This window comes from Lepidothrix coronata, unplaced genomic scaffold (assembly GCF_001604755.1).
Source record: "Lepidothrix coronata isolate B3197 unplaced genomic scaffold, Lepidothrix_coronata-1.0 Scaffold147, whole genome shotgun sequence".
NCBI lineage: Eukaryota > Metazoa > Chordata > Aves > Passeriformes > Pipridae > Lepidothrix > Lepidothrix coronata.
The window spans coordinates 1,246,798-1,273,139 of NW_016690327.1; the positions used below are offsets into that span (position 1 = coordinate 1,246,798).

A 26,342-nucleotide genomic window follows, 5' to 3' on the forward strand; every position below is an offset into this window, starting at 1 on the left:
GGCACCACCGCCCCGCCGTGGGTCCGTGGGGACACGCCTGCGTGGGCGTAATATGGCGGGGGGGATAGGTTGTCATTGGGGTCACTCTGTGCCGCTGGCGGGGCCTCCTCGTCCCCCCGGTTCGCCCCGCCGGTGCTCCGTGCCCAGTGCCGCGCGCAGGGACCCGATGCTGCGGGCCCGCCTCGCCCTGCCCGGCCCCGGAGGGAGGGTCCAAAAGCGAGGGAGGGATGGAGAGGAGGAGGGAGGGATGGTGGAGGGCGGGGAGGCAGGAATGCTGCCCGTCGGTGCTCCCCGGTTTCCCCTGGCTCTGTCGCAGCCGGCGCCCGCCCTCGGGTAGGGAGCCAGGCCCGGAGCACCCCCAGACACTTCTCTCTCTCTCTCCCCAGTCCGGGCTGCGGCTCTCTCGCCTCGTCGGGGACAGTCTCAGCTGCCGCCGGGGCCATCGGTGCGCTCCCGGCCGGGGCCCCGCTCCCGGCTCGGGCTAATAAAGTCAAACCGTAGAGCGTCGCCACCGCCCCACACCCCGCCCGCACCCCTGGACTCTTCCGACCCTGGGGGCTCGGTCCTGGGGCGGCCCGGGGCTCTCTGGGACAGGGCTCTCAGTCGGCGCGGTCCGGGGCGGGGGGCCCGGGGGTGGCACCGGGGGAAGGGTGTGCGGTACCGCGCGGCGCGGGAGCGGTGCGGGGAGCGGGGCCGCCCGACGGCGCGGGGGTAGCACCGGCTGCGCTCCCAGGGGGCGGCGGGCGCCCCTCGCCCCCCGCCCCGGCCGCGTCCCACCGCCGTCCCGCTGTCGGGAGCCGTCGGGGCCCCGCGGGAGCGGGCGGCGCGTCCCCGTCCCCGCGCTCTGACGCGCGCTCCCGGGGCGGCGGGCGCGCCCCCGTCGCTATAACTGGCGTGCATGGAGTCGGGGCCGGCGCAGAGGAGCGGGCGGGCGATGGGAGACGTCGCTTCGGCGGGATAGAGGGGCGGAGACGGGGGCACCCCCGGGGCCCGGCCCGCCCGGGGCTCGCCGCGGGCCCGCACCGATGCTTGTGCACAGCTACCCGGGCATGGTGAGTGCGGGACGGGCGCGGGCTGGGCGGGACGGGACGGGACGGGATGGGACGGGGGGTCGGGGGTCCGTGCTCACCTCACCTCACCGCCGCTGTCTCCGCCGCCGCAGGACCGCACCGAGGGGCTGCCCGGGGCGCCGGCCGGGGCCCGCCTGCCGCAGCTGCCCTCGCTCAACCAGGCTCCCTACGGTTCGGCGCCGCCGCTCTGCCACACGCCCGCCGCCGACTTCCAGCCGCCCTACTTCCCCCCGCCGTACCCGCAGCCGCCGCTGCCATACCCGCAGGGCCAGGAGCCCGGCTACCCGCACCTGGCGGACCCGTACGCGGCGCTCAGCCCGCTGCACCAGCACCAGCAGCCGGCCTGGCCCCCCCAGCGCGGCCGGCAGGACGAGCCGGGGCTGCTCTCGCAGACCCACCGAGCCCTGGGGCTCGACCCCCGCCGCGAGTATCCCGCCGTGCCCCGTCTGCTCCACGGGCTGCCCGACGGCAGCCACGGCCTCGCCGACGGCCCGCTGGGCCTCCACGGCCTCGGCCACCACGGCATCGAGGATATCCAGGTACGGGGGGACGGTGGGAGAGCCGGGAGGGTGCCCGGGGGCTGGGGGGGGAACGACCGATCCAGCCGCCTGTGTGCCCGGGGGCTCCCGGCCGGGACAGGTCAAGCCCCGCGGCGTCCGTACCCCCGGGCAAGCAGGGCCGCCGCGCTGGCATCCCCGTTACCGGGGCTCGTTCGTGCCACAACCATTCCTCCTGGCCGGGGGCAGCGAGAGCACCGGGCCGAGGCCGCACTGTCCCGGTGCCCGCCCGCCCCGGGAGCCGCCGGCTGACGGCTCTTTCCTCGGTGCTTTCAGGCCGTGGACGACGGCGGGATGAACCTTCTCGATCAGTCCGTGATCAAGAAAGGTAAGAGCGCGGCGGCTCCGCGGGACGCGCCACCGGGCCGGGCTCCGCGCCCGTTCCTGCCCTCGGGGCTCCCCCGCGTCGGGTTCCCTCCGTGACCGCCGTCCCGCGAGGCCGCCCCCCGCCCGTCGGAAAGGACTCGCTGCCGTTCCCGGTGAGACTGAAACGAAAGCGGCGGGTCCCGGCGGGCCAGCGCGCCCACCCGCCCCCGGCCCGCGGCGCTCCCCGGGGCGGTACCGCGGCCGCCGCTCCTTCGCGGTACGGGGGGCAGAGGGACCCGGACGGGCGGATCCGGTTGTCGCGGAGCCCCGGGGCCCTCCCCGCCGGCGGCCGCGGACGGTTTGCCTGGAAAGCCCCGGGGATGCCCCGGCGGGGCTTGGAGCAGCTCCCGGTCCCGCCACCCTCGGCCGCAGCCCCGCGCCCGGCGGCGGGGGAGGCAGCGCGGGCCGCGCACCGCTTCGCACAGCCCCGGGCCGCAGCGGATCGGGCCCGTTCGGCGGGGCTTCTGCGGGGGAAAGACGCTTTTAACGGGGGCGAGGAGGTGGCGCAGCCGTGGGGGCCGGTGCTGCCCGTCCCCGCAGACGGGAGCGTCCCGCAGCCCCCCAGGCGGTCGCCCCCCGCCTCGGCAAAACCAGGCCTACGGAGACCCCCCCGTCTGCAACTCCAGAAACGGGGCTTCTCTCTGGGACCAGCGGAGGGAACGGCTTCTCCCTCCGGGACCGGCGGGGCTGCGGGCAGGGGTCCCGCATGGCCTTCGGGGTCTCCCATCTACAGTTCTCCCCCGCTCGCTGAGCAGCCCCTCCGCTTCCCAGCGAACCCGTGGGTAGAACAGCTCAACTCCCTGAAATATTTTTGTACTGAACCCTCCGCCGGGGTGTTGCGGGAACGGGGTCTGGGCCGGGAGCGATCGGTGCGGTGCTCTGGGTGACCCCTCCTATGGAATATTCCAGCGCTGCTCTTGGCTTCTCCCCGCGATTTTACAGAAATGTGTGGATGGGAAGGACGCGTTGAATCGCCGCCGCCGGGCCGGGTCCGGTAACGCGGGCCCGGCGGGGGCCGCAGCCCCGCAGTCCCGGTGCCGGTCCCGGCCGCAGCCGAACCCCCGGTGACTGCCCGGCCTCGGCGGTCCGGGAAAAACATCCCAATTGTGCGACTCTTCCCCCGCCGCCACCGATCGTTTCACGGGGGGAGCGGCGCTCCCGCTTCGCCGCAGCCCCTTTTCCCTGGAAATGGCTGTTCTAGGAACACGCGTCTGCCAGCGGGGCATTAATGACCCGCATTAATTGAGCTTTAATCAGAACGCAGGAGAGGCGTTTCATCAAACCCCCGGGAGAGAGGAACGCTCGCGACGAGCTGCGGGGTGCGTGGGCCGGGAGCGGCCGCTCCTCCACGGCTTGGGCCGGGCAGCAGCACCCAGGAGCCCTCGGGAAACACCCCGCAGTGCCAATATTTGTCTGGAAGTTCGGTTGGAGTTACAGTGGTTTGTTGGGGTTTTCCCCTCCTTTTTCCAAAAGCGCCATTAGTTAGAATTTTTCTTCTCCTGTCGAGGGGATTTGTTGTTGTTTAGCGCCAGGTTTGTGCCTAGGGATTCTCCAGTCCTCTAGTCTTGGAAAGAAGGGGAAAAAAAAAAAGGAAAAATAAAATTTAAATATCCCTGGATGAAGGCGGGCACGGTGGGAGCAGGTCGCCCGCATCCCCCGTGCCCACGGACAGTTGCTCTTCTCACGCCGGTTCTCGTTTGTTTTTTTTCTTTCTTCCTTTTTTTTTTTTTAAATATATATATTTCCCCCTTTCTTATTTTTTCCCCTTTAAAATTATTTTTATTGTTGTTGTTTTGTTTGGGTTTTTTTAAATTATTTTTTTCTATTATTATTGCTGTGTTTGGAGCGCGAAGCCCCGAGTTCGCCGGAGAAACAGATAAATCCAAAGCCAGGCGGGTGTTTGCAGGGGGACGCGGGCGATTACCCCGGGAGGGGCGGGACGGAGGCACCGGGGGTTCCTTGGGGCAGCGGCAGCACCGTGGGCTCTGTCCCGGCACCGCTCCGGGGCTCCAGTCCTCGTTCGCCCGTATTTCTGTGGCCGCTCTCCTTCTTCCCTACTCCTGGAAATCCCAAAACCGACGAGTTCGGCTCACAAGAAAGCTGAGGAATTATAGAAGCTGCAGCCGAGAATGCCCGATCAAACACCGCTGCTCTCTGCTCAGCCTGGGGAACAAATTCCTTTATTTTCGGCTTTATTTAATTTTTTAAAATATGTAGTGCGTGGTCGTTCTTACTCCTCTGGCTCTTCCAGCTTTGAGCTCTGTCCTGGAGCCCCAACGGGGCCGAGCCCGGGGCCCCGCGGGTGAATGACACCCCCGGAAAAAATACAATTAAATTAAAACCATCGGAGAGTCCTGGGTTGTGCAGGAGAGGGCAGGTGGGCAGCGAGACTCGGGGACCTCCTCTCTGCAAGGAGTGAGGGTAAACCCTAAAAAGCGCAGTTTTGTCCTAAATCGCGTCGAGATCTCAAATACCGATTAATCCTGGAATTCCTGGCGGAACGGCCGTCGGATAGAAACCTGATAGAAATCTGTGCCTGTGAAAACAGATACATCTCTCCGTAATTAGTTGCCGAGATACTGTTGTCCTGGTTCAACAAAATATTAATCACCTTCCCCAAATCCCCAAATCCCCCTTTAACTCCCGTCCTTGGAGGCGAGTTTAGTCAGGAACAGCCCGGGACGGGAGGGAAGCGGCCGCAGCCCCGCGCTGCCCCCGCAGCCGGTCCCGTCCCGTATCCCGGGGCTCCAGGACCGTCCCTTCACGGAGGGTCCCTGCCGGTGTCCCCCCGCACCGACGGGCCCCGCCGCGGGCGGGGAAGGAGCCGCCCGGAGCCTCGGAGCGTGTTGCGGGAGCATCCCTGGCTGCGTGTCTCTTTTCCCCCCTTTTCTTTCTTAAATAAGCTTCCACGGTTCCAGCCGTTAATATAATTCCAGGGGTTTTGTGGGGATCTCAGAGACGCGGTGTGCTGACAGCCCCCCCACCCCGCCGGGGTGTTTTCCCGAGCGCTCCTGGCTGCTGGTAACCCGGACTTTAGGAAGCAGCGTGGGGAGAGAACAAGGGATGTTCGCCCCAACACGGGCTCGGGGACTCCCCCCGGGGTCCCCGACCCGCAGTCCCGGCAGTGACCGAGCAGCGCCCAGAGCCGGGTCCCGGCGGCGGGGACAGCCCGGGGAGGCAGATCCCGGCTGGAAACAGGCGCTCAAAGCTCCATTTCCACCCTTGCCCTCGGGACCGGCTCCGTTTCGTTATCCCCGCGGACGTCCCTTGGGGTGAAGGGTGATGTGCGGTGTCCGGGTCGGTTGCGGGGTGAGGTGTGCGAGGGAGGCAGAGCCGGGAATTCGCTTGGAGCGGGGAGAGATGTGACAGAAGAACGGAGGATGAGTTCTGCCCGTGCTGTCGTGACAAATAGGGGATAGATCTAGCTCGAGAATTAAATGGATAAAATCTTGGATAGGGCAGCAGAGCCTTTATGAATATCTCGTACCTACGTTTGTTTGTTCTCCCTCCTTTCCATAAGTATTTCAGAAGTATTTGTGTCCTGTTGTTGTTGTTGTTGTTGTTGTTTTGTTTGTGTGGGTTTATTATTACTGTTAGTATTAATTTATTTTTTCCTCCCAAGAGTTTTTATAAGACCAGGGAGATATTTGACTTGAAAACATTAAAATTAACTCTGAAAAAGTTTAGTCCAGGGCTCTGGCTGCTTTAGGTTACGGCAGCTCAGGCATTTTCTGCTCCATTCACCTGCTTCCCTGGTGTTTAGTCGCCCAGGTCAGCTACTGAGGTCCAGCTGTGAGACCCCCCAGACATAAAATTGGAGGCCCAATGAGCCCCGAGCTCCTGGTGCAGGTCCTTCCCTCAGCTGGGCGAGGAGAGCGTGACTTTCTGGTTATGAAATCAAGCGTTAGGCCCCTGCACTCAGCAGCAAAAAATCCTGCAGCTTGGTTGTAAAATAAGGAGGGGTTTTATTGCTTTCACATCCTTTCGGGATCAGCAGAAAGCTTCTCAGAGAGCCTTTTTATTACAAAGAAAAATATAAATCTCTTTCCCTGGCACCCGGAGACACGCTGGGGTGCGGGAGCAGCCGGGGGTCCTGCCAGCGGTGGGTCAGAGAGAACCAGGGCCCTGTGGCAGCGGGAGAGGGGTGAGCCACAGGGGCCTGAGCACCCGCTCGCGGGCACGAGTTTTGGCTGTGGCATTTTACAACCTGGAGCAGAGACAGAGCAGGGTGGAACCAGCGTGGGCTCGCGCTGGCACCCTGGCACGCACGGCACATGTCCCCAGGCTTCGTGGTGGGGCAGCGGGACCTGGTCCTGCCCCTGTGCCCTGTGTTTGTGGGTCTGGTCCTGCCCCTGTGCCCTGTGTTTGTGGGTCTGGTCCTGCCCCTGTGCCCTGTGTTTGTGGGTCTGGTCCTGCCCCTGTGCCCTGTGTTTGTGGGTCTGGTCCTGCCCCTGCGCCCTGTGTTTGTGGGTCTGGTCCTGCCCCTGCGCCCTGTGTTTGTGGGTCTGGTCCTGCCCCTGTGCCCTGTGTTTGTGGGTCTGGCCGCTGCCGCTCTCCCTCATGTTTGGCGAAATCGTTCCGATTTCCACCCGAGGCTTTCGAGCTGCTCCGAGTGGCAGTGCTAGCTGTTTCTGCTCAGGAATGTGGACCTGTTTGGCTGGATGCTGGACAGACGGATGGAAAGCTGTGCCTCAGAGCCCACAGTCAAGAATATTGCAAGAAGTAGCTGTCACTACTAAGGAATGCGGCAGAGGAGGGAGATTAAGACCGAAATCCTTAGATCCACTCGCCACCGCACGCGAGCTCCAGGTTTTGATGAAAAATCTCCCCATGGGCTCCGTGTGCTGGTGGGACCAGGGCACTGGTGTGGTGGCAGAGGTGCCATTTCTCCTTTGTTTCGGTGCAGGGAGGAACTGAGCTGCAAGAAATGTAAGAAACCAGATGTGGCAGAGAAAAAAAAAAATCCTGAAAGAATGGTAGATTAGATAAACATCATTTCCTGTGATGAGCAAGGTAATAAATGAAGTCATCCTGTAAAACACCTGGGGCTGCAAAGACAGGGCTTGGAAAGGACTGTCCAGGGCTGTGGGTGGAGGCACTTGGCCTCCAGTCAGCTGCAGGGTGCTGGGCTCAGCCAGGAGCTCTCCCTGCTCTCTGCAGCTTCATCTGCGGTGGAAGTTTGCCTGAGTGGGAAAAGGGGCTCACTCAGGACAAGCCGGGTCTTGACTGGTAGCTTTGCTGCCTTAGCACCGCTCGCAAATGCTTTAAAGTTTTGACAAGCCCTCACACACACCAGGAGATAGAGCAGCGTTCCTCAAAACACGGTCCCACCTCCCCATGCCGGCGCTTCCCCCTCGCGCGCACACGGCAGGAACACCTACTAATCAAACAGAGGGACTTGAAAGAAAGTTTTTTACTCTGAACTGCATCCAGATCACCATTCCTCCATTAAAATTATATTTTTAATGTCCTATAATTGCACCAGGATAAGCCCAGGTGTGTGTTCATGTGAGATAACACACGCGGGTACCGGTGAAGGCGCTGGGCTTTGTCTCAACCTCCCCAGTGCCTCCCAGGCATGTGTTATCTCCAAGTTTCATGTACCTTGTCATGACTTACTGTTTAATTAGATGTTTTTAAATGAATTTTTTTTCTTTGTTAGAAATAAAGAGCAGCTCTTAAAGGGTAGGTTCAGAAAAGCCAGCTTGAGTTGCTTTTTGGCGTGTGGCGTGAGTCAAAACAGCAGCACCTCTGCTCCAGGAGTTGGACTCCAGGGGAGACTTCTCCATGGACAGCAGCAAGAGAGTACTACAGACAGACACGCTGGGCTGGCTCTGGAGCATCTCCCCCTCCATTTTGAGGAGGTATTTTTTGTGTGTGTGAGGTATTTTTGCAGCTCAGTGGCCGCTGTCACCACCCTGACTCCCACAGGAGCTGCTTCTTTCACCTGTGGGCTGGCAATGGGGCAGCCTCGGCCAGGGGACACCCTGTGGTGTTTGTCCCTGCAAAGGAGGTGGTGCCAAGATCTTATTTTTGTAGATTGTGCCTCATCACAAGCACCTGCCTCTGTGGGGTCCCACAGGTCACCCACCTACTGCAGCACAGACACAGGCAAGACCCACAGGGAACCACCCATGTCCCCCCAGCCCAGGTCACACCAAACCTGCAGCAGAGCAGAAGCAAACACAGACCATTGCTCTCAGTTTAGTAATATTCCAAGATATATGATCTCAGGAAAAAAAAGTTTACAATCTGTCTTAATTATTCGAAGAGCTTAAATGAGGTTCTCTGAAGTCCTAGACTAGCACCCTAACCACTAAACCATCCCACCCTTTCCTGTGTGATCCAGGGAATTACTCACCCTTACTGTCCTTCCATTTGTTTGTTTATTTTAATTCTTAATGGAGGAACTAATTAGCAAATGTGGATGCGATGCTTGGAACTGCTGCGTGCTCAGCTCTCGTCTCTGTGCCCTGTCCCAAGCCCAGCTCTGCCACGTCCAGGTATCACCTCCTGGTTGGTGAGAGGTGAAGTGCTGTAGGTCGGTGGGAAAGGGAAGAGAAGAACAGGAGGTGAGAGGGAATTGCTGGAAATGAGCCCAAGGTACACACTGTCATTAAACATCCCTGAACACAGCGTGTCACGGCTCAGGAGCAGGATCACCACCTGTGAGCAGGTTCACCACCACAGCCCAAAAATCCATCACAGTGTGTGCTGTGCGTGCCTGGGATTCCAGCCGGGCTGAGTCTCCCCACCCTCTATCTCAGGCATTTATCTGGCATCAGTCACCCCAGTGCTGAGGCGCCAGGGAACGAGGGATGGGGTCAGGCCCTGTTCCCTGCAGACTGGTCAGGCAGGTCCCAGGGAGCAAGTGGTGTCCCCAGTGAGGTGCCTGTGTAGGGATGGCGTGTCCCCAGGGCTCCCTGGGAGCCCAAAGGTGGCCACATGCATGGGAGAAAGCAGGGCCACCAGCCCAGGGCTGGAGAGGTGTGAGCAGGGGATCTGACTGAGGGTGTTCAGGGTGACTCCAAGTACAAGTTCCCAGCTAGTAAGAGATGGGGCACCTACTGAAAAACCATCATCAGAGGGTTTGTCCCACCAACACACTGGTTTTAGAAACGCAAGGCATCTGAGCAAGGAAAAGTAAAAGCATTTTCTCTGTGAAAATGGGTGAGCAGTGCTGTCCCCAGAGGGACTCCTGGTCAGGCCGGTGGCTCCGGAGCAGCCGCTGATTCACGTTGCTGTGGTCAGACCCTGACCGAAATCCTGCCAGCTCTGCAGCCTGGCACTGAGCTCTATATGAAGAGAAGATTTTTTTTTAATTATTATTCATGTCTAATCTTTGCTGAAGGGTCTTTTGCCCTTCAATAATCTAAATACATTTAACAAATTGACAGGAACATCACCGTGGCTTCCACAGGATCCGCCACCACTCATCAAGACACCACAGCTTTGTTCTCCCCTTTTAGCTTATGTAGATCCCAGCCACACATTCAGGTGCATCTACAGGGAATAGAGGGGAAAATCTCTCAAGCATGATACTGTAAAGTGGATTAAACTGTTTAAACACATAAAGATCCCATAGACCGGGTGCCAAAATGCTTTTTGCTGCTGAAGGAATAAACCCGGGGTGGTTGATGCTACAGGCAGAACGATGGTGTGTGCAGGGCTGGGAGCACTCACTGCTGCACAGCCAGGGAAACTTCCCTTGGTGTCACAACGGAGCTGTGTGGGTTTCCAGTTCCTCTGGCTTAAATCCTCGGGCTCTCCAGCCTCCCGTTTCTGTTTCTTGCCTTCCCGGGACCCGCGTGGTTTGTGCCGTGAAACGTGAATTCTACACAAGCAGAATTTGAGCTGAATTTTAAGTGGTTGTTAAGTAATTGAGCTGAAATTTAAATAGTTGTTTTTCTGGTGTAGATACGAGAGGGTGTAGCTGCAGGTCCAGGAAAAAAAAAATTTAGAGTCAGGAGGAGGGAAATAATGTGAAATACCAGACTGACTTCTCCAATGAAGCCGCTGTGTCAGGGCAGCTTCTAACCAACAGCACAGAAAACAGGTGCCAACACACTTTGACATTCAAAAGCAGAATCCAAATCCTTTTCATTCATTCCCTTCGAAAGTTCAGACACTTGGGTTTCACTGTTTAAGGGCACATTTTAATCACCGATATTTTGTGCTTTCCAATGGGGTGTCACTGCTCAGGCTGCAACATCAGGGGCTCCCCAGACAGCAGAACCCACTTCACAGAATGAAGTGTGGAAGGGAAATGTGTGGGAACCCACCACGAATTAATTGTGAGCAGCTTCCAAAAAACTGACCAACTATTCTGAACAGCAGCACATTTGAGGCCGAGTCATTCCTAAATGAAGGAATGCTGCTCTAAATGATAGAGCAGGGAAATGCATTAGCTGAAATTATTAATTGCAAAGCTCTTACTAATCCTTTTCCCAGCCCTGCAGAAGCACAGGGGCCTGAGTAAATTTTAATATTATATCAGGTGGCCATTCCTATCAAGACACAATGCACTGTGCAGGGACCATCCTTAACCAGGACATGGTACCCAGTGATTCAGGGGAGGCTGAACCTTCCCAAAAGCTCCCAAAGCTCCCCAGGAGACACCTGCAGTGACACACGGCCAGGGCTGGGTCAAACAGAGGCACAGAAAGAAAAATGCAATTAATGTCACATGGCACCTTCGCATTTCTCTCCCAACCTGATGAATTGATTTGCATGGGAAACAAAATGTTAAATATGGGAGCTTTGCATAGGCATGGGACCTCTCCTGATCAGCTTTCTCATGGGAATAGTTTGAGGCGCTATCCCTGTTCTCCTGAGAGGGTCCCAGATCCATTTCCCTATCAGGACTCAGCAATTTGGAAAGCACAGAGATAAACCCAAGATTCTTTCCATCCTTCCATTTGAAAAGGCCGATGACGGTGGTTCCTAGAGAGGCTCTTTGACACGGGGACTTGGTTCAGGTTGTGCATTCAAGATAAAGAAAATACCTGTATAATCCCCTCTGGGAAGAGAGGATAATTACAGAGTGCGGGTTTGAAATACAGCTGATGGCTCTGACCTCCTTCCCTGGACCATCAATAAATACCTCTCTGCTGAAACACCAGGAAATTGGAGCAGCTGAACTCTGCAGCACCTCCTCCTCGAAAAAGGGCTTTTAGAGGGATGGCGGGAGCAGCTGCCCCTGGCTCACACCCACACCCCGATATTCTTTATGTATGTACCTCCATCTTATAATTTACATCAGAGACATTCAAAAGAAGGTTAGGTGAGCTCACTGGCAGCTCTTCCTGGAAGACAACAGCAATCCCTCACCTCTGCAGCGCTTCCATCAGGGGCTGCACACAAACATCCATCAGCCAGAGCTTCCCCCGCCCAGCGCGGGGCAGAGCGGCAGGACCCCCGTGCAGGGAACAAACAGCTCGGGGCTGTTCTCACTGCAGCTGCAGAGTCGTGGAAGCAAAACCTCGGCACCTGCAGCAGGTTTGGAGGGTGCCGGTGTCCCCTGGCAGCGCAGAACGGCTCCGGTGTCTGTCCCGCAGCGATGCCCGAGGCAGCCGAGCTGACCGGGGCACGGCCCCGGAGAGGGGCGGGGGGGCTGAGAGGCTTTGGGGGGCCTGGAGACAGCGCTGCGGTGCCTGAAGATGAGCGATTGCTTTATCCCAGGTTGTCTCCTGGGGCTATTCACTGATACCTCTTTAAAATGCAATCTCAGCTGTAGCACACCCTAACTTTTAAAGGGATGTCTCAACAAAAGCTCCAATATTCCAGGGATGCCGCCTTCCTGAGGAGGAGAATTTACCTGTAATGCATCTGAGGAGAGAAGAAAACTGACTTGTAAGACGGGCAGCGATTTGCATGTTCCCTCTGGACTTGTTTTTCCCCTCGCAGCACCCCGAGCTCCAGCTGGAAATGGAACAGAACAAATACCACCACGATAAGCAACTCAATTCCCAAGTACCACAGATTTTCCTGCTTACGAATCATTTTGCAAGCAGGCAGCACATTTCTCCTGTGGAAATGAGTCAGTATTTTTTTTTTTTTTTTGGTAGGCAAAATTTCTTTTCCCTTAAACCCAGAGGTCGGTGTTGTGCTGCCAAACCCCGAGCACTGGCACAGGCGCCTGCAGCTCCCGGCAGCACCTGGAAATGAGTTTTTTTTTTTTTTTTTTTTTTGGTAGGCAAAATTTCTTTTCCCTTAAACCCAGAGGTCGGTGTTGTGCTGCCAAACCCCGAGCACTGGCACCGGCGCCTGCAGCTCCCGGCAGCACCTGCACGCAGAGCCCGAGCTGCAAACGCACCTTTTTCACTGAATATTTACATATCAAAGTGGCCATTTCCAGGAATCACAGGGGTAATTTCAGCCACAAACTTTTGTGAACACAGATGAGGAAGTGGCGGGAGAGCAGGAACTTGGGCATGGAGCATCCTCAACCCAGAGCCTGCGAAGAAGGAGGCACAGGGATGTGGACTGGTCTGCACTGGAACTCCTCAGGGAAAAGCACGAAGTTCTCCAAGCCTTTCTAGGTAAAAGCCTTTGAAGAATGGGTTTGTTTTGCTCCTTCTGTGTGACCTGGAACTTAAAAGCCAAGGGACCCACCTCTGCAAGCCGGAACAGAAGTGGCAGAAACTTTGTGGTTTCTTTTGGAACACTTTGAAGGCACAAGGCTCCTTGCTCCATCCACAGGATTCACAGCCGAGGGATCCATTCAGAAGTGGTTTTAATCTTTCTCCTGGCTGTCTCCTGAAAAACCCTCACAGAGACACGGCTGTGACATTCCATCCCACCCACAGCATCGCCAGAGGTGCCAGGACCTCGTGTTGTTCATGGGAATTGCCTTTCCACGCTTGTCTGCTGCTCCAAGGAGCACATCACATCCTGTGCTCAGGCCATGGACCAGCTCCTCCTGGCTACATTTGCCACCCAGGGAATTCTCACCTGAAGAAAGAGATCACTTGGCAAGTTTTAATTGGGTATCACAGCATCCCTCCCAGGTAGACATTATTATATTATATTGTATTATTATCTCCAATTTGTTACTGGAGACAGTCAAGCCCAAATTGGGGTGGTGACCTGCCCTGTGCTGTAACACAATTCCATGCTGGCTGTGCCAGACACACGGAGACAATCCCAGGTAAGCAGTGTCCTCCAGCTCAGGGAAGTCAAGGGATGAAGCTTTTGGTGTTCTTGGGCACCATGAACTGTTTGGAATCACCCTCTTTCTCTGTATCAGGGGCTTTTGTGCCACAGCAGATGAATTGTTTCCCTTCCCACACTCAGCAAAGGGTTGTACACCTGCTATTGCCACACTGCCCTTCCCAGCAGCCAACTCCAAAACCCCAGAGCACCACGGGCCAGGACAATGTGGTGACAAACAGCTCTACCCCACAGCACCAACAGAAAACCCAGAGCCATAAAAACAGAGGCTGTGCTTGATCAGTCTGCAGCACAGACCCTCCCAGCACTTGGGCAGTAGCTAAAGCCTGGATTGCTTGGAGAGGCATCCCCACAGACTGGAATTGCACACACACACAGGTCATGCCCATGTACCTGATCTCTGGTAAATCATTTAACTTGCTCTGTGCCTCAGCTTTCCCCAGCTGCACTAAGGAGCCGGCTCAAGCCAGGAGTGATTTTATGGCTTTGGTGGCTGGTGCTGTACCAGCACCAGGCTGAGGATTAGTAATGCATGCAGCTCTTTGAGGTCTGCCAGAATAACCTTTTTCCCAAATCAGTTTTCCGTTTCCAATCCAACCCCCCTGAGCTGTGGCTGCCCCACAGTGCTCACCTGCATCCAGGAGCTCAGCAGGTCAAAGTGCTTCACAGGGGCTTTAGTTGGTGAAATCTGCAGCCAAGATCACCTGGATTTGCCGAATTAGAAGTAGCAGGATTAATCTGAATAAACAACCATCCCAAGGGAAAAAAACACTGGGCAGCTAAAGAAGAGAGCAAAAAAATTTAGGGGGACAGAGTGAAGCAACCAAGCCTCAATAAATAATAAGTGCAGATGGCAAAGATGACTGCGAGAGAGAAAGACCTTGCACTTCCCAGAGGCTTTCTGAGCAGTTGCTGGTGGGCTGACATCTCCTTCCCCTTTCTTTGGCTGAATCAGCCCAAACCCAGTTTGTACCCTGCCCTTTATACCTTCCTGGGGTGTGGTGGGGTGACCCAGGTGTGCCCCATCCCTCTCATCAGGCAGGGCCTGAGGGGCACTGGTTTGGGCACCAGTATCCCACCCTTCCCTTGTCAACCTGTGTAAAGTGTGAACGAGCATCTCTGGGATGTGTTTCTGCTGAAAACCCATGGTCAGGGTTCAGGGTTCAGGGGGATGAGCAGGGTGAGAGCCGGTGGGAAAGGTCCTCCCCCACGCCAAAAATGGGTGTCTCTTATGGCTGATCACAGAGAACCTCAGAGGGGGTGACCAGTGCAGTGACACGATGTGACATTTCTATTCCCAGCTGCAAAGCACCCCGTGGGGTTTGGGTCCGTGCCGTGCCCGGCTGCCCCCCTGCCCCGCGGGGCCCCACTCGTGCTTGGGGCCGTTCAGTGCCTCAAACCCCGTCACCAAATCCCTGTCTGGCACCTGTGGGTCGTTTCTCTGCGCCGTGGCCGGGGTGACCCCTCGGCACGAGGCTGTGGGAGCAGCACCGGCGGGGTCAGGAGCCTGCAGCCCCCCGGCCCGGCTGGGAAGGGCGCAGGGGGTCGGCGCCGGGGGCGTGGGGCTGTCGGCCGCGCGCTGAGCCCACGCACCCCTCTCATGCTTCCTTCTTGTCTGCAGGCTGGCTCAGGTGCTCCGATCACCTGCTGCTTGCGGGAACGGGAAAGCAGCAACTGAAGATCGAGGGGGACTTTTGGTTTACTCAGATGACAAGAGACAATTTTGGTTCCCCAAAAGCCAAGGAAACAAAGCTGTCAGGCTTTAATGGTAGCTTGTCTCCCTCCTGCAGCATGTTTATGGGCAAACAAGCTGCAGATCAGACCAGGCAAACAGCAGCAGGTGAGGCCAAATAACAATAATTCATAATTAATGGCGAATGTGGCTTTGTTTATTCTTGTTGTGTTGAGGCAATGCTAATGGATGAAGCTGTTACAGGACTCCGGGGACCGGCTCAGTTCCCAGCGCTGCCGCCTGCTCTGCCCCTCTCTCACCCCTCGTGTGCCCCGTGAGGGCACGAGCTCCCTGTGACAGAGATGCCCTGTCCCACTCTGCACGAGCCCAGAGTGATGGGGCTGTGGCCTCGGCTGAGGCCTCGAGGCAGAAGAGCAGTGCCAATATCCATGCTCAGTGCCAGTGCCTGGCCCCGTTTGCTCGTGGCCTGGAGCGGGGCCGACCCCACTGCACTGGGTCCGGGGCACAGCTTTCCAGGGGATTTGTTTCTCACAGTAGCACCATCCCTAAAAGCTCCAGTCCATGTTTGCCAAGTGTTGTGGTGTCTCCATGCTGCACATCAGCATCACCCGTGCCTCCCCACCGCCTGCTGCTGTGGGGCGACCAGCAAATGCACCAGAGACGCACCCAACCCCTCCCCAGCCCTGTTTTCCATGGGCTCTGGTGTTAACTCGCACTGGTGCCAGATGGGTTTGCCCCTTCCCCAGACGCCGTGTCCCTCGGGTGTGTGGTGAGGCACAATCCCTCTCCCTGCATGGCTCTGCCATCCCTCGGTGTGTGCAGGTCCCTGGCCACGCATGCGGCTCCAACGCGGCCCCCGCGTGATCGCGGGCATGCCCAGAGACACCCGTACAACACGCCTGGCAGAGGGGTCACTTATGCAGAGCCCTTCATATGACACTACAGGCAACACCTTCCCCCCTGGGGGGCTGGCCTGGGGGTGGCCCTTGCTGCAGCAGAACCCCCACACTGGGACTGGGACCTGCAGGGCCTTGGGTATTTGCAAACCACGCTGTGACTTTTGATTCTAAAGGATCCCCTGGAGACTGACCTAACCTGTTCCAGGACCGTGGAAGAAAGCTTTGAAGTCGCTGCTTCCTGGAAATAGTTTTGGTTTCCTATGTCTCATGGGGATGTTCCTGTACTTGTTCTTCCCTGAACATCCCTGAACCAGCCTCAGTCATGGCAAACACCCACTGCAGCTGCTGGTTCCAGCAGGGCACTGGTGCATCCCACCCTTCACTCCCTGACTTTGTCTAAGTTTCGTGTTGGGAGGAAACTCCACGTCCTTCAGTTCATTTCCATTCATCCTTTAGTCTTAAAACATGAGCCATTTTTATGTAAAGTGCTGATTTTTGTTGCCACGCTAAAAGTCATTGAGCTGGATTTACAATGTGCTGATTGTAAGCAACCCCTCACAGGTCCAGTCCCTGCACCCTCCCCTATTAATTCTGGGTTTTCTGTTTCATTTTGGCCATGTGTGTTTCCTCTATAAACCCTGCACCTCACCCTGGCATTCGCTGCTGTGTTACTTGCAGGAACCATCTGACTGTGGAACAGTCATTCCCGAGGAACCACAAAGAATGCCAGGGACAAAATGATCTTTGGATTCCTTCAAAACCTGTATTGTTCCCCAAGTTAAATTGGTTATTAGTTTCAGAACATAAAAGCCAAAGAGATTTGGCACAAGTCTCAGCCACGGTTTTAACCTGTGAGGGTTTATTGCGTCTAAGAACGTTTCTTATGGAATGACAAATGGGAAAACTGAGCCCCTTCATCCCTGTGTGACGCCACGGGCCTGATGCAATGCTGCAGTCACCAGTGCCTAACCTTGTGTTAATTGACTTTTGCCCATTAAGTAAAGGGAAGTCTGTGCTGGATAAATTGGGTTTGATCTTCTCAAGCCTCCTTTAAGGGAGGGATGATGAAAGTTCAGGGCTGCGGCTGGTTGTGGGGCTAATCCCAAAGCTGAAGACAAAGAGACTCTCTCCCCTGGTTCCCAGGGGTGCAGGCTGGAAGCACAGCTCTCAGCCAGCCCAGCAGCTCCTGGGTTTGGGGCAGGGAATGGAGGTGGTGGCTCAGGGGGTTGATCCTGCCCGGTGGGACACAGCGTGTGCCGGGCAGAGCTGGGATGCAGCCGAGATCCTGGGAGGGGATCGGTGCCCCAGACAGGGGGACCAGCCACACTTTGCCCTGCCAGCCACCTCCACAGAGCACCCAGAGGGGGCAGGGAGGGGAGCTGCTCACAGGTCCAGCCAGTGACACTGTGGACAGTCCTCAGCCTTCCAGGAGACCAGCCCAAAAGCTTGGCTTTAATTACAGCCGAGCTGGGAGGTGTGGGAACGCAGGCAAGAGCAGCATCCAGGCTTCTTCCTTTCTGTGACCTTTACTTAGTTTAGTTTCATCACCCCACATCTCTTCTTTCATTGAGGAAAACAGGGAACTAACTGAGACATCCCAGCAGCTGTTCTGCTGTTTGTGGATGGCAGGACGTGGTGTGGGAGGCTGCAGAGCTGCCCAGAGTCACCGCTCAGCGCCCCTGGCCCCGGGCTCTCTCAGCCACAGTCTCCTCTTCTCTCTCCCTTCCTTGTCTCCCAGTGCCCATCCCCTCGAAGGCCAACGGCACCACCATCTCCAGCCTGTCAATGAACAAGGATGGCCTGGTTGGAGGGGTGACGAATCCCAACGAGGTGTTCTGCTCCGTGCCCGGCCGCCTGTCCCTCCTCAGCTCCACCTCCAAGTACAAGGTGACGGTCGGGGAGGTGCAGAGGAGGCTCTCGCCCCCCGAGTGTCTCAACGCCTCTCTCCTCGGCGGGGTCCTCCGCAGGTGAGCTGCCCCAAGAGCCCTGGGATCTGTGTTCAGCACCAGCTCTTACCTCTCAGATAAACAGAGAGGAGAAATTCTGGTGTGCGGTACGTTGGGGAATAGGATTTCTGTTTCTTCTTCTTCTTTCTTCTCAAACCTCAAAGCTTAAACTGGGACCATGGTTATTTTAACATGAATTACATTGAATTCCCCCCCCCTTTGTTTTCTCTTTTCAGAGCCAAATCAAAAAATGGGGGTCGGTGTTTAAGGGAAAGGTTAGAGAAAATTGGATTAAATCTACCTGCAGGAAGGCGCAAAGCTGCCAACGTCACCCTGCTGACATCCCTCGTGGAAGGTAAGAGCTGCTCCCACAGAGGGTGGGAGTGCCAAAACTTCCACTCCCTTCATTTCCAGCTTTCCACAAACCAGAACACCTAAAGTATGGGGCAGTCACCACCAGCTGAGCCTGGGAATGTGCCCTGTGTAAGCCTCTAGGCTGATCCAAGCACACGTCCTTTAAAATGAACAGACCCTTGGGAAGGCAGGGGGCTGAACACAAATTAAACCAGGACAGCAAATGTCCAAGACAATGTCCAAGCACGGTGGCCCTGCCCATGGCAGGGGGTTGGAATTAAGGTCTATTCCAACCCAACCCATTCTATGGTTCTGTGTCTGTTTTCCAAAACTCAGCCATTTCTGTCAGACCAGCCACAGCCCGTGGGAAAGGCACCCCCATGGATGCTGAGTGGGTCTGGCTGGAGCTCAGGGTACCCCTCCTTTCTGTGAGCTGGTGCTAAAAGTTGGGTCACAGAGGCTGAGAACAAAAAAGCTTGAGCAAAGCTGCCAAGACTCCACAGCTGCTCTGCAGCCCCGTGCCCCCACTGCGGACACAACGCTGACCCCTCCATCAGGGCTCCATCCCCACCCCGGGTCTGTGCCTCTTCTCCTCGTCTCCTGTAAGGAGGAAATGCCCCTCATCCAAGTGCTTCCCTCCTCCCTGGCACAGCAGGGGGTGAGTGAGACATCAGGGAGATGCCGAGCAGGTCCCAGGTCTCTCGGGTGGAGCTCAGGTGTGCAGCAGCCGCCCTGCCCTCGGAGCGTGGCGTTAAGGGCCGAGCTACGGAAAATGTGCATCCATCCCCGCCTGGACGTGTGAGGTGCCCCTGCCCAAAGCCACTCGGTTGTTTCCTCCCCTCCTACTTCTTTGCGCCGTGGAAATGATGATGTCTCCGCTGCGCCCTGGGAGGAAAGGACACGGGACACAAACAAATGGAATGACAGCTCCGCCTCCCTCCGAGCTCCGGAATCCATTGTGTCCGTGCCCGGCGCGGGGCAGGCAGCTGCCTGCGGATCCTGAATAGAAAATCATCCCCATTGTCGCCGGCAAATTAAATGACCCGCTTCATTAGGCCGAGGTTGTTACCGAGGGCAGTTGGTTTGTGCTGAATGAAAGGCTGATTTCCATGAAAAGAAAAGAAAGAAGGAAAGAAAGGAGGGAAGGAAAAATGTACAGTTTGAGTTCAGGTGGCTGCTGATGTTTTGGTTCCTGCTTGCCAGCTCATAGTAAATAGGAGTGGTGCCATGTGTGCTTGGTGGATGTAATTTCCTCCTGAACGTGTGATGGTACCAGGGATGTTCCACCCAGAGGAAGGTGCTGCTGCTTTCCCTGACCCCTCACACAGAACTGGCTTGTGCCCCTCTGTCCCAGGCACCCTCTTTCCTGGACATTTGCTGTCTTGGCTTCTTTTCTCCCCTCTGCCTTCCCAATGTCTGACCATTTAAAAGAGCCCCTGAGTTTCTCTTTGAACGCTGATGATATATTTTTTCTTACACTGACCCACTCACACAGATGGGGAGGATGTTTCTGGGGAACCCAGGAAGCACCAGGCAGAAACAGCTCCCTTTGGAGTCCTCACCGAGTACACAGAGCACTCACCTTCTCTTGAGCAACTCCTCCATGAGAGCAGCTCCAGTCTGGACCCAGGGGAGCAGCAGGGCTGTATTTGCACTCCAGAAACACCCCTAAGTTCTCAAAAGAACCCCAGGCAAGCTCCTGTGGCTGCTCTGCCCACCATGGCCCTCGAGTGCTCTCCTGCAGCCTCTCCTCCCCAGGCTCTGACTCAGTGTGGCTTTAACATCTCTTCCCAAAGCCAGGTTGCCCTGTTCCCCCTGATACCTCCCTAATCCAGACTCCAAATTGCCTTTAAGACATTCACATATGCAGCCACTCACACTCATGGAGGAAATAAATCCTGGCTCCAGCCTTGTCTCTCACCACGGGCTCACTCAGCCGTCTTTTATCATCCCAGTAACAGTTTTCCAGCAGTTGTTCCTTTCTGACTGTCTTTTGACACACAAACAACTGCAGTTCTGATTCTGTAGGTTTACCTTATTTGCTCCTTCTTTGGAGGAGGAGCTGAAGTGGGAAGTGCTGTCCTTATGTGGGAAGCACGGGCAGTTCCCCCTAACTGAGCTCCAGGATCCAGGCAGGGCAGGCTGGGATCTGGGTTAATGCTGTTAGGATGGATGGCCTAATACGTGTGAGCAGCAGGGGGGCAAGTCAAATTAGCTCTGCCTGCCTGACCTGGATTTTGGGTGTTGGGCATGATCAATGGCCATCAGCTCTGATTATTTCCACGGGGACGACTGGAGATGGATCAATCCCATCAATGGGTGGGCACTTCCACGGGGTGATGGATACGCTGCCTGCACGTCCAGCCCGAGGGCCCCGGCTCACTGTGGGAGGATGTAACCCCCTTCCTCCTGTCCCTTCCTCACAGCCCTGCTTTGTCCTGTGGTCACAGGGCTGAGGTCGCTCTTTCACCCTCCAGCCCCCATTTCTGCTCGGTTTGGAAAAGCCAAGCAGGAAATCTGGGAAGAAGAAGGGAGAGGAAGATGCAGCAGGGGATGGCCCCAAGTGAGAAACGCCTCTGCTGCTCTTCCTTTCGGAGCAGGTGCCCAGAGTCACACCTCACTCTGCTCCAAAGCCAGCACCTTCCTGATGCTCTTTTAAAAGGCAGTAAAGAAAGGATCCAGCTGCTGTTTAGAGCAGGCAATGGCTCATTTGGCCCACATGGACTAATTGCCTCACAGAGGAGAATGAGAAACTCACAGTGGTTTCTACACCAAGAGCTGAGGTGGGGAGAGCTCTTGGGCGGTCACTGCAAAGGGAAGCAGCCCAGTCCCACCAGAAGTGAACCCCCCCAGTGAGATGGCTGAAGCTGCTGCAGAAGTTTTCCCCTCGCCCAGGGCATGGGCTCAGTGCTGATGTCCCTCTGTCCTGCCCACAGGTGAGGCCATTCACCTGGCTCGGGACTTCGGGTACGTCTGCGAGACCGAGTTCCCGGCCAAGGCGGCGGCAGAGTACCTGTGCCGGCAGCACTCCGACCCCGCCGAGCTGCACACCAGGAAAAACATGCTGCTGGCCACCAAGTGAGTGCAGATGGCAGAGAGCCACCGGCGTGTTCGGTGCCCACAGCCCAGGAGGGCAGTGTTGGCCCCCAGAGCTTCCTCTTCTGAGGGGAAGAGAGGGGCTCACGCTGCAGGAAGATGAGCAGCAAGGTGAAGGGCCTGCAGGGACTGAAGGGCTGGTTCCTCCATGGGAGAGGGTAACACGACCACAGGGGAGCATTTTGGCACTGCCTCATGTGCCCCTTCAAAGCAGGAGCAGTGGCAGTGGCTCCAACTCTGCGCCCAGGAGCTTTGCACAGGCTGGAGCTGAAAAATCCTGGTGGGGAGGAGGTGGCTGTTGATGCAGGGAGGATGAAAAGAACCCCCACACACACCCAGAGAAGTTGTGGCTGCTCCATCCCTGGAAATGTTTAATGCCAGGTTGGATGGAGCTCTGAGCAACCTGGTCTAGTGGAAGGTGTCCACGTCAGAGGGGTTAGAACTGGATGATCTTCAAGGTCCCTTCCAACCCAGACTATCCTGGGATTCTATGATTCTGTGTCCTGCAGCTCTCCATGAGCCACCTAATGACCAAACCCTCTCTCTTTCAGACAAATTTGCAAAGAGTTTGCAGACCTGATAGCCCAGGACCGGTCGCCACTGGGGAACAGCCGCCCCTCGCTGATCCTGGAGCCCGGTGTCCAGAGCTGTTTGACTCATTTCAGCCTCATAACCCACGGCTTTGGGGGCCCGGCCATCTGCGCCGCCCTCACCGCCTTCCAGAACTACCTGGTGGAGTCCCTCAAGGGGCTGGATAAAATATTCATGAACAGCACGGGGAACGGGCACAGCGGGGACTCCAAAGCGTCAGACAAGGAGGTGAAGCATCGGAAATAACGCGCTGCCTCCCCCCGCTGGGAGCTCCCCCCGGGCACCGGCGGTGGCACCGGGACGGGGCGGGCAGAGACGAGACCCCAGTGCACTGTTTTCTGAACTGCTGCGTTTGAACGTGGGAGGAAACTCGTGAAGCAAAGAGAGAAAACACAAAAAAAAAAAGAAAAATAAAAAAAAAGAGGATTTAAAGAATTTAAGAAGAAAACAGCTCTAATGGACGTAGTGAGATTGAGGGAAGCCAGGCTGATGGCTTTGGGGTTTTGCCTTTTTTTTTTTTTTTTTTTTTTTAAATCGTGGATGGAGGAAGCCAAGTCATGTGCAATTTGAGTTTGTTTTGTTTGTGTTTTTTTTTAAAAAAAAACCCGTAGTGAAATCCTGAAGTGCTCCAGGAATTTGCTTCAGCTGAAAAACTGAGAGGAAAGAGGAGAAGCCTCGTCAGTGCCAGACCCAGAGCAGGAGCTGCCAAGGGCAGGGGATGGAGCGCTGGCTGCACCCGGATTTATCCACTGGTTTTGAGGCAAACACACAGGAAACCTTCCCCCTTCCCCACCTACAGCCCATCCCTAATGCCAGGCCAAGGAAAATTGCCAGAAGAACTGCTTTGGATTTAAAGCAGGTTCAGACTCCGTTTACAGCTTCAAACTGAGACTCACTGTGGATTTTCCCATGGGCTGAGGAGCCCCAAGCCTTGGCACGAGGGAGGAACAACCACCCAGCCAACAGGTCCCAAGGAGAGCCCTCCCAACTGCTGCCCTCACGGCTGGGGACAAGGCAGGTGAAGTTAAACCCAGGACTAATTAAACCTCCACAACCTGCAGATAGCAGCACACAAGTTTCTAAAACAAACAATAATAGTTAATAAAGCACAAGGAGCAGAACTTGAACCAGGCCAAACTGAACTGTTCTAAATCTGTATATATTTATTTATGTGTAATTAAAATCTGAAAGTTTTAAAATGTCCAGTGCAAGTTATTTATATCAAACTGAGTTGGTTTTTTTTGTTTTGCCTTTTTTGTTGGTTTGTTTGTTTTGGGTTGCTTTTTTGTTTTGTTTTGTTCGGGTTTTTTTTTTTTGAAAGATGAAAATCTTTGGATTTTCTGCCATTAGAAATGGGAATGAAGTTCTGGATCCACCAAACTGTAGCATGGACAGGCTAGGCTGTGATGATGATAACTCTAGAAGTTCTGCAGGATTTTGTACTTGCTGTTGTTTCTCTTAATGCTGCAATAGATGTACGACACCCACACCACAATGTCATTCTCATTCTCTCAATAAACCTCTTTTTATTTGAAGAAAGCACCTCCATCGTCTTTGTGAGAAGGATCCTCGGCCTCTGTGGTTGCATCTTGAAACAGATTATGTGGATTAATTATATAGGAATGATATAGATTTAAGAAAGAACCCTCCAGTTTCATGGCTGGGGTTTGCCTGACACCCCAAAGGGAGCTCAGGGAGTGACAGGAGCTGGAGTTCATGTCCCAAAGTCCCCAGCCCTGGTGCTGAGCCAGCCGGCGCCGCTGCAGATGAACAGTGAGATGATGTGTCTGCTGATGTTTCAGAACCACTCAGGCTAGTCAAATCTAAACCTGTCTGTGAAGACCTGCAGAAGGACCTCATGGTATCAGTGATACATTAGAAGATAAAGGAACCCCACTAATCTGCAGGCAATGAAGCTCCAGGTCAGCTGCTGTTCCAGCCACCTCGTGCTCCCAGAGCTCGGAAATAAATCCGATGGGAATGGTTAGGAAAGGATTGACAGAGCAGAGAACAGACCCTGCTGCAGGACATCTGAGTGTGCCCAGGGCCACTCTGTCCTGAGTCCAGCTGGTAAATCCAGGGGGATCTCAGGTGGGAACAGCTGCCATGGGAGGCAGGACCAAGGGTTAGAGCTGCAGGAGGAAGCACAGTGTGTGACAGAGGTGTGGAAAACTGCCGGATAAAGGAACACAAACAGGGAAAGATGACACCAAAACGAGAGGCAGGACCCCATGGAATGGTCAGGAAGCAGCTCTGAACAAGTGAGTCTTACCTGTCTCAGGTAAGAAGCTGCAATGTTCTGTGGAAGGAGGTGTAAAACTGGCTTTTGACACAACGGAAGAGGGTGATTTTAGGGAGTCTTCCCTACACGTCCATGGCTCCTCACAGCCAGAGGCTGGACAGCTGGAATGGGACCGAGCCAGGGCAGCACTCCCTATATTGGACCCTTCTCAGAGTGGTACCTGTTGAGTTTCTCTGGAGATGCACAACAGGCTGATGGTAACAGAGGAAAACCCCAAACTGTCCCAAAAGGGCCCACGGGAGGTTTGAAACAAACCTCCTTCCTTTCAGAAAAGTGTGAAAGGAAACATTTCATGTCCTAATGTAATTTGTGGGGATGGCTCAGCATCAGAAACTTGCATTTAAATATTCCCTTCAAAGCTTAGGGAGGTATTTAAATTGGGAATTGGATTGGTATGAGGTTTGTGAAAGCAAAGACCTAAATGACGGGCTCTGCAGGTCTGGGTTTGCTCTGGACCTTCCCAAAGGAAGAGCCAAGGAACAGGGAGGAGCCAGGGAGCAGAATGGAAAAACTACAGACACATCAGAGGCTTGTTTACACTTCAAAGCCAGTTTGGATAATTCAGGGTGTGAGCCAAAAGCACAAAAAACTATTCCTATTTAAAATTATTCCAAAGTAGGAGCGCCCTGTTCTGCATCAGCATAATCCACATTTAAATGGATTATGATAAAGGGGAGTAAGGTGCTTTTGTGCTACAATACAGGTTTCCCTACATGGGGTTATTTAGGATAACTATCCTGAAATAATTCCATTTGCAGACATCCTCTGGAGCACAGTATCAGAGCCGAGCAAGCGACGCCCCGACACAGGATGAAAGTGTTTGTGTGCACACTGTAATACACAGGCGTGAAATATCATTTCCTAATTTAATCACATTATGCAAACCTGGCTTGGTTGGGGCACTTTGAATATCAAGGAATTCTTAGACACAGCAGTGATGAGCAACACAGAGAATCAGGATCTGTCTCCAGTAATTACACACCACATCCATGGGGTGGAAAATACCTCCCTCCTCGTTTTCCTCCTCGGGTACCTGCAAGTCTCTGGAATGTTTTATGAGGAACAGTCTGGTGCCCGACAGGCCAGGATGCCTCCAATGACCTGTGAGTGGGAGGAAGTTGGATGATCTGGATTCACTTGTTGATTCCACCACAGACGCTCAAGACCAGCAATGGACACGTCACGTAGGATCGACTTTCTAAAAGCACTGAAACTTCCCAAAATTTTGGACACACTTCATTCCTGCAGGCCCACAGAGACACCCCAGAAGAGTCAGGGGTCGTGCCAGGCCAATTCTTGTCCCTACTGGAGTTCCCTCCCACCTCACTGTCAAACGAGGCCATTCCCTGACGTGTCCTCTGCCCTTCCATCCAAACAGAAAAAAGGGAATTTTACACAATTCTGGGCTCAACCCTGGTATGAATTCCCACACTGATTACAAATCTCATCGTGGGAAAATACGTAATATCGTGTCAAAGAGTAAAAATAGATCCAGGCTCATGGTTTCTACGCCTGTTATAGAACAGGCTGGAATTTCAATCCTAAAGGGAAATTGAAACAAAAAAAGATCTTTTTTGAGTTAATTTTGAATGAGTGACAAATCCAGAGAAACCACATGCCAAGCCCTGACAAGTGAAAAAGAAAAGGAACATTATCAAAAACTCCTCAGTCTCTGGAGTCAGTTGTCCCAAGGGCAAACTGGAGGGAACAAGGAGCTGTGGCTGTGCTGCATCATTAACGCCAGAGAGCAGAGGCTGTGCTGGAATTCCACATGGCTTTGGACACACTAAATAATTACCTCTAAGCAGGCACCTTAAAAGCAACGGGGTAATAACAGCTCTTGGTGTGAAACAACCCAATAAGCAGAGTTTGCTGACCTGTAGTTAATGCATTCCTTCATACAGGAGAGTCCATTAAATTCCCAGCTTTACACGCAGAATCCAGGGAGCCACAGGGCCTGTGAGCAAGGGAAGTTTTTCCTGTTAGTGCAACTGAATCAAAACACCAAACCTGGAAACGTTTTCAAACGAGGCAGTAATATAAATGTTATTTGTGAGGGTGACACAATGATCCCAAGATTATTGGTTCAGACCTCGTGTTCCCTGTCCAGGCTGCACATGGAGCATGTGGAGCCTTCATTATCCCAGCAGAGCTGGCAGAGAGGCTCTGAACCCGGCCATCACCTGGCATCTGGCCATGCTGAGCCAGAGGGTACCATTTTGGTCTTCCTGCCTCACCTTTATATGGTGAAGAATTCCCACTGCAGCCACCTGAGCATCGCCCCATTTCCAACAGG

At 55.1% G+C, this 26,342-nt stretch overlaps 1 protein-coding gene across 1 annotated transcript; it reads left to right on the plus strand.

Moving 5' to 3' along the window:
- Positions 1–1,025: 1,025 nt before the first annotated feature.
- TFAP2E (transcription factor AP-2 epsilon) lies at positions 1,026–22,268 on the plus strand. The gene is made up of 7 exons (XM_017828286.1): positions 1,026–1,052; positions 1,163–1,609; positions 1,904–1,955; positions 17,496–17,724; positions 17,940–18,058; positions 20,994–21,135; positions 21,705–22,268. Exons 1-7 carry the CDS (start codon positions 1,026–1,028, stop codon positions 21,988–21,990), a joined length of 1,302 nt encoding a protein of 433 aa, XP_017683775.1. The 3' UTR covers positions 21,991–22,268.
- Positions 22,269–26,342: the final 4,074 nt, after the last annotated feature.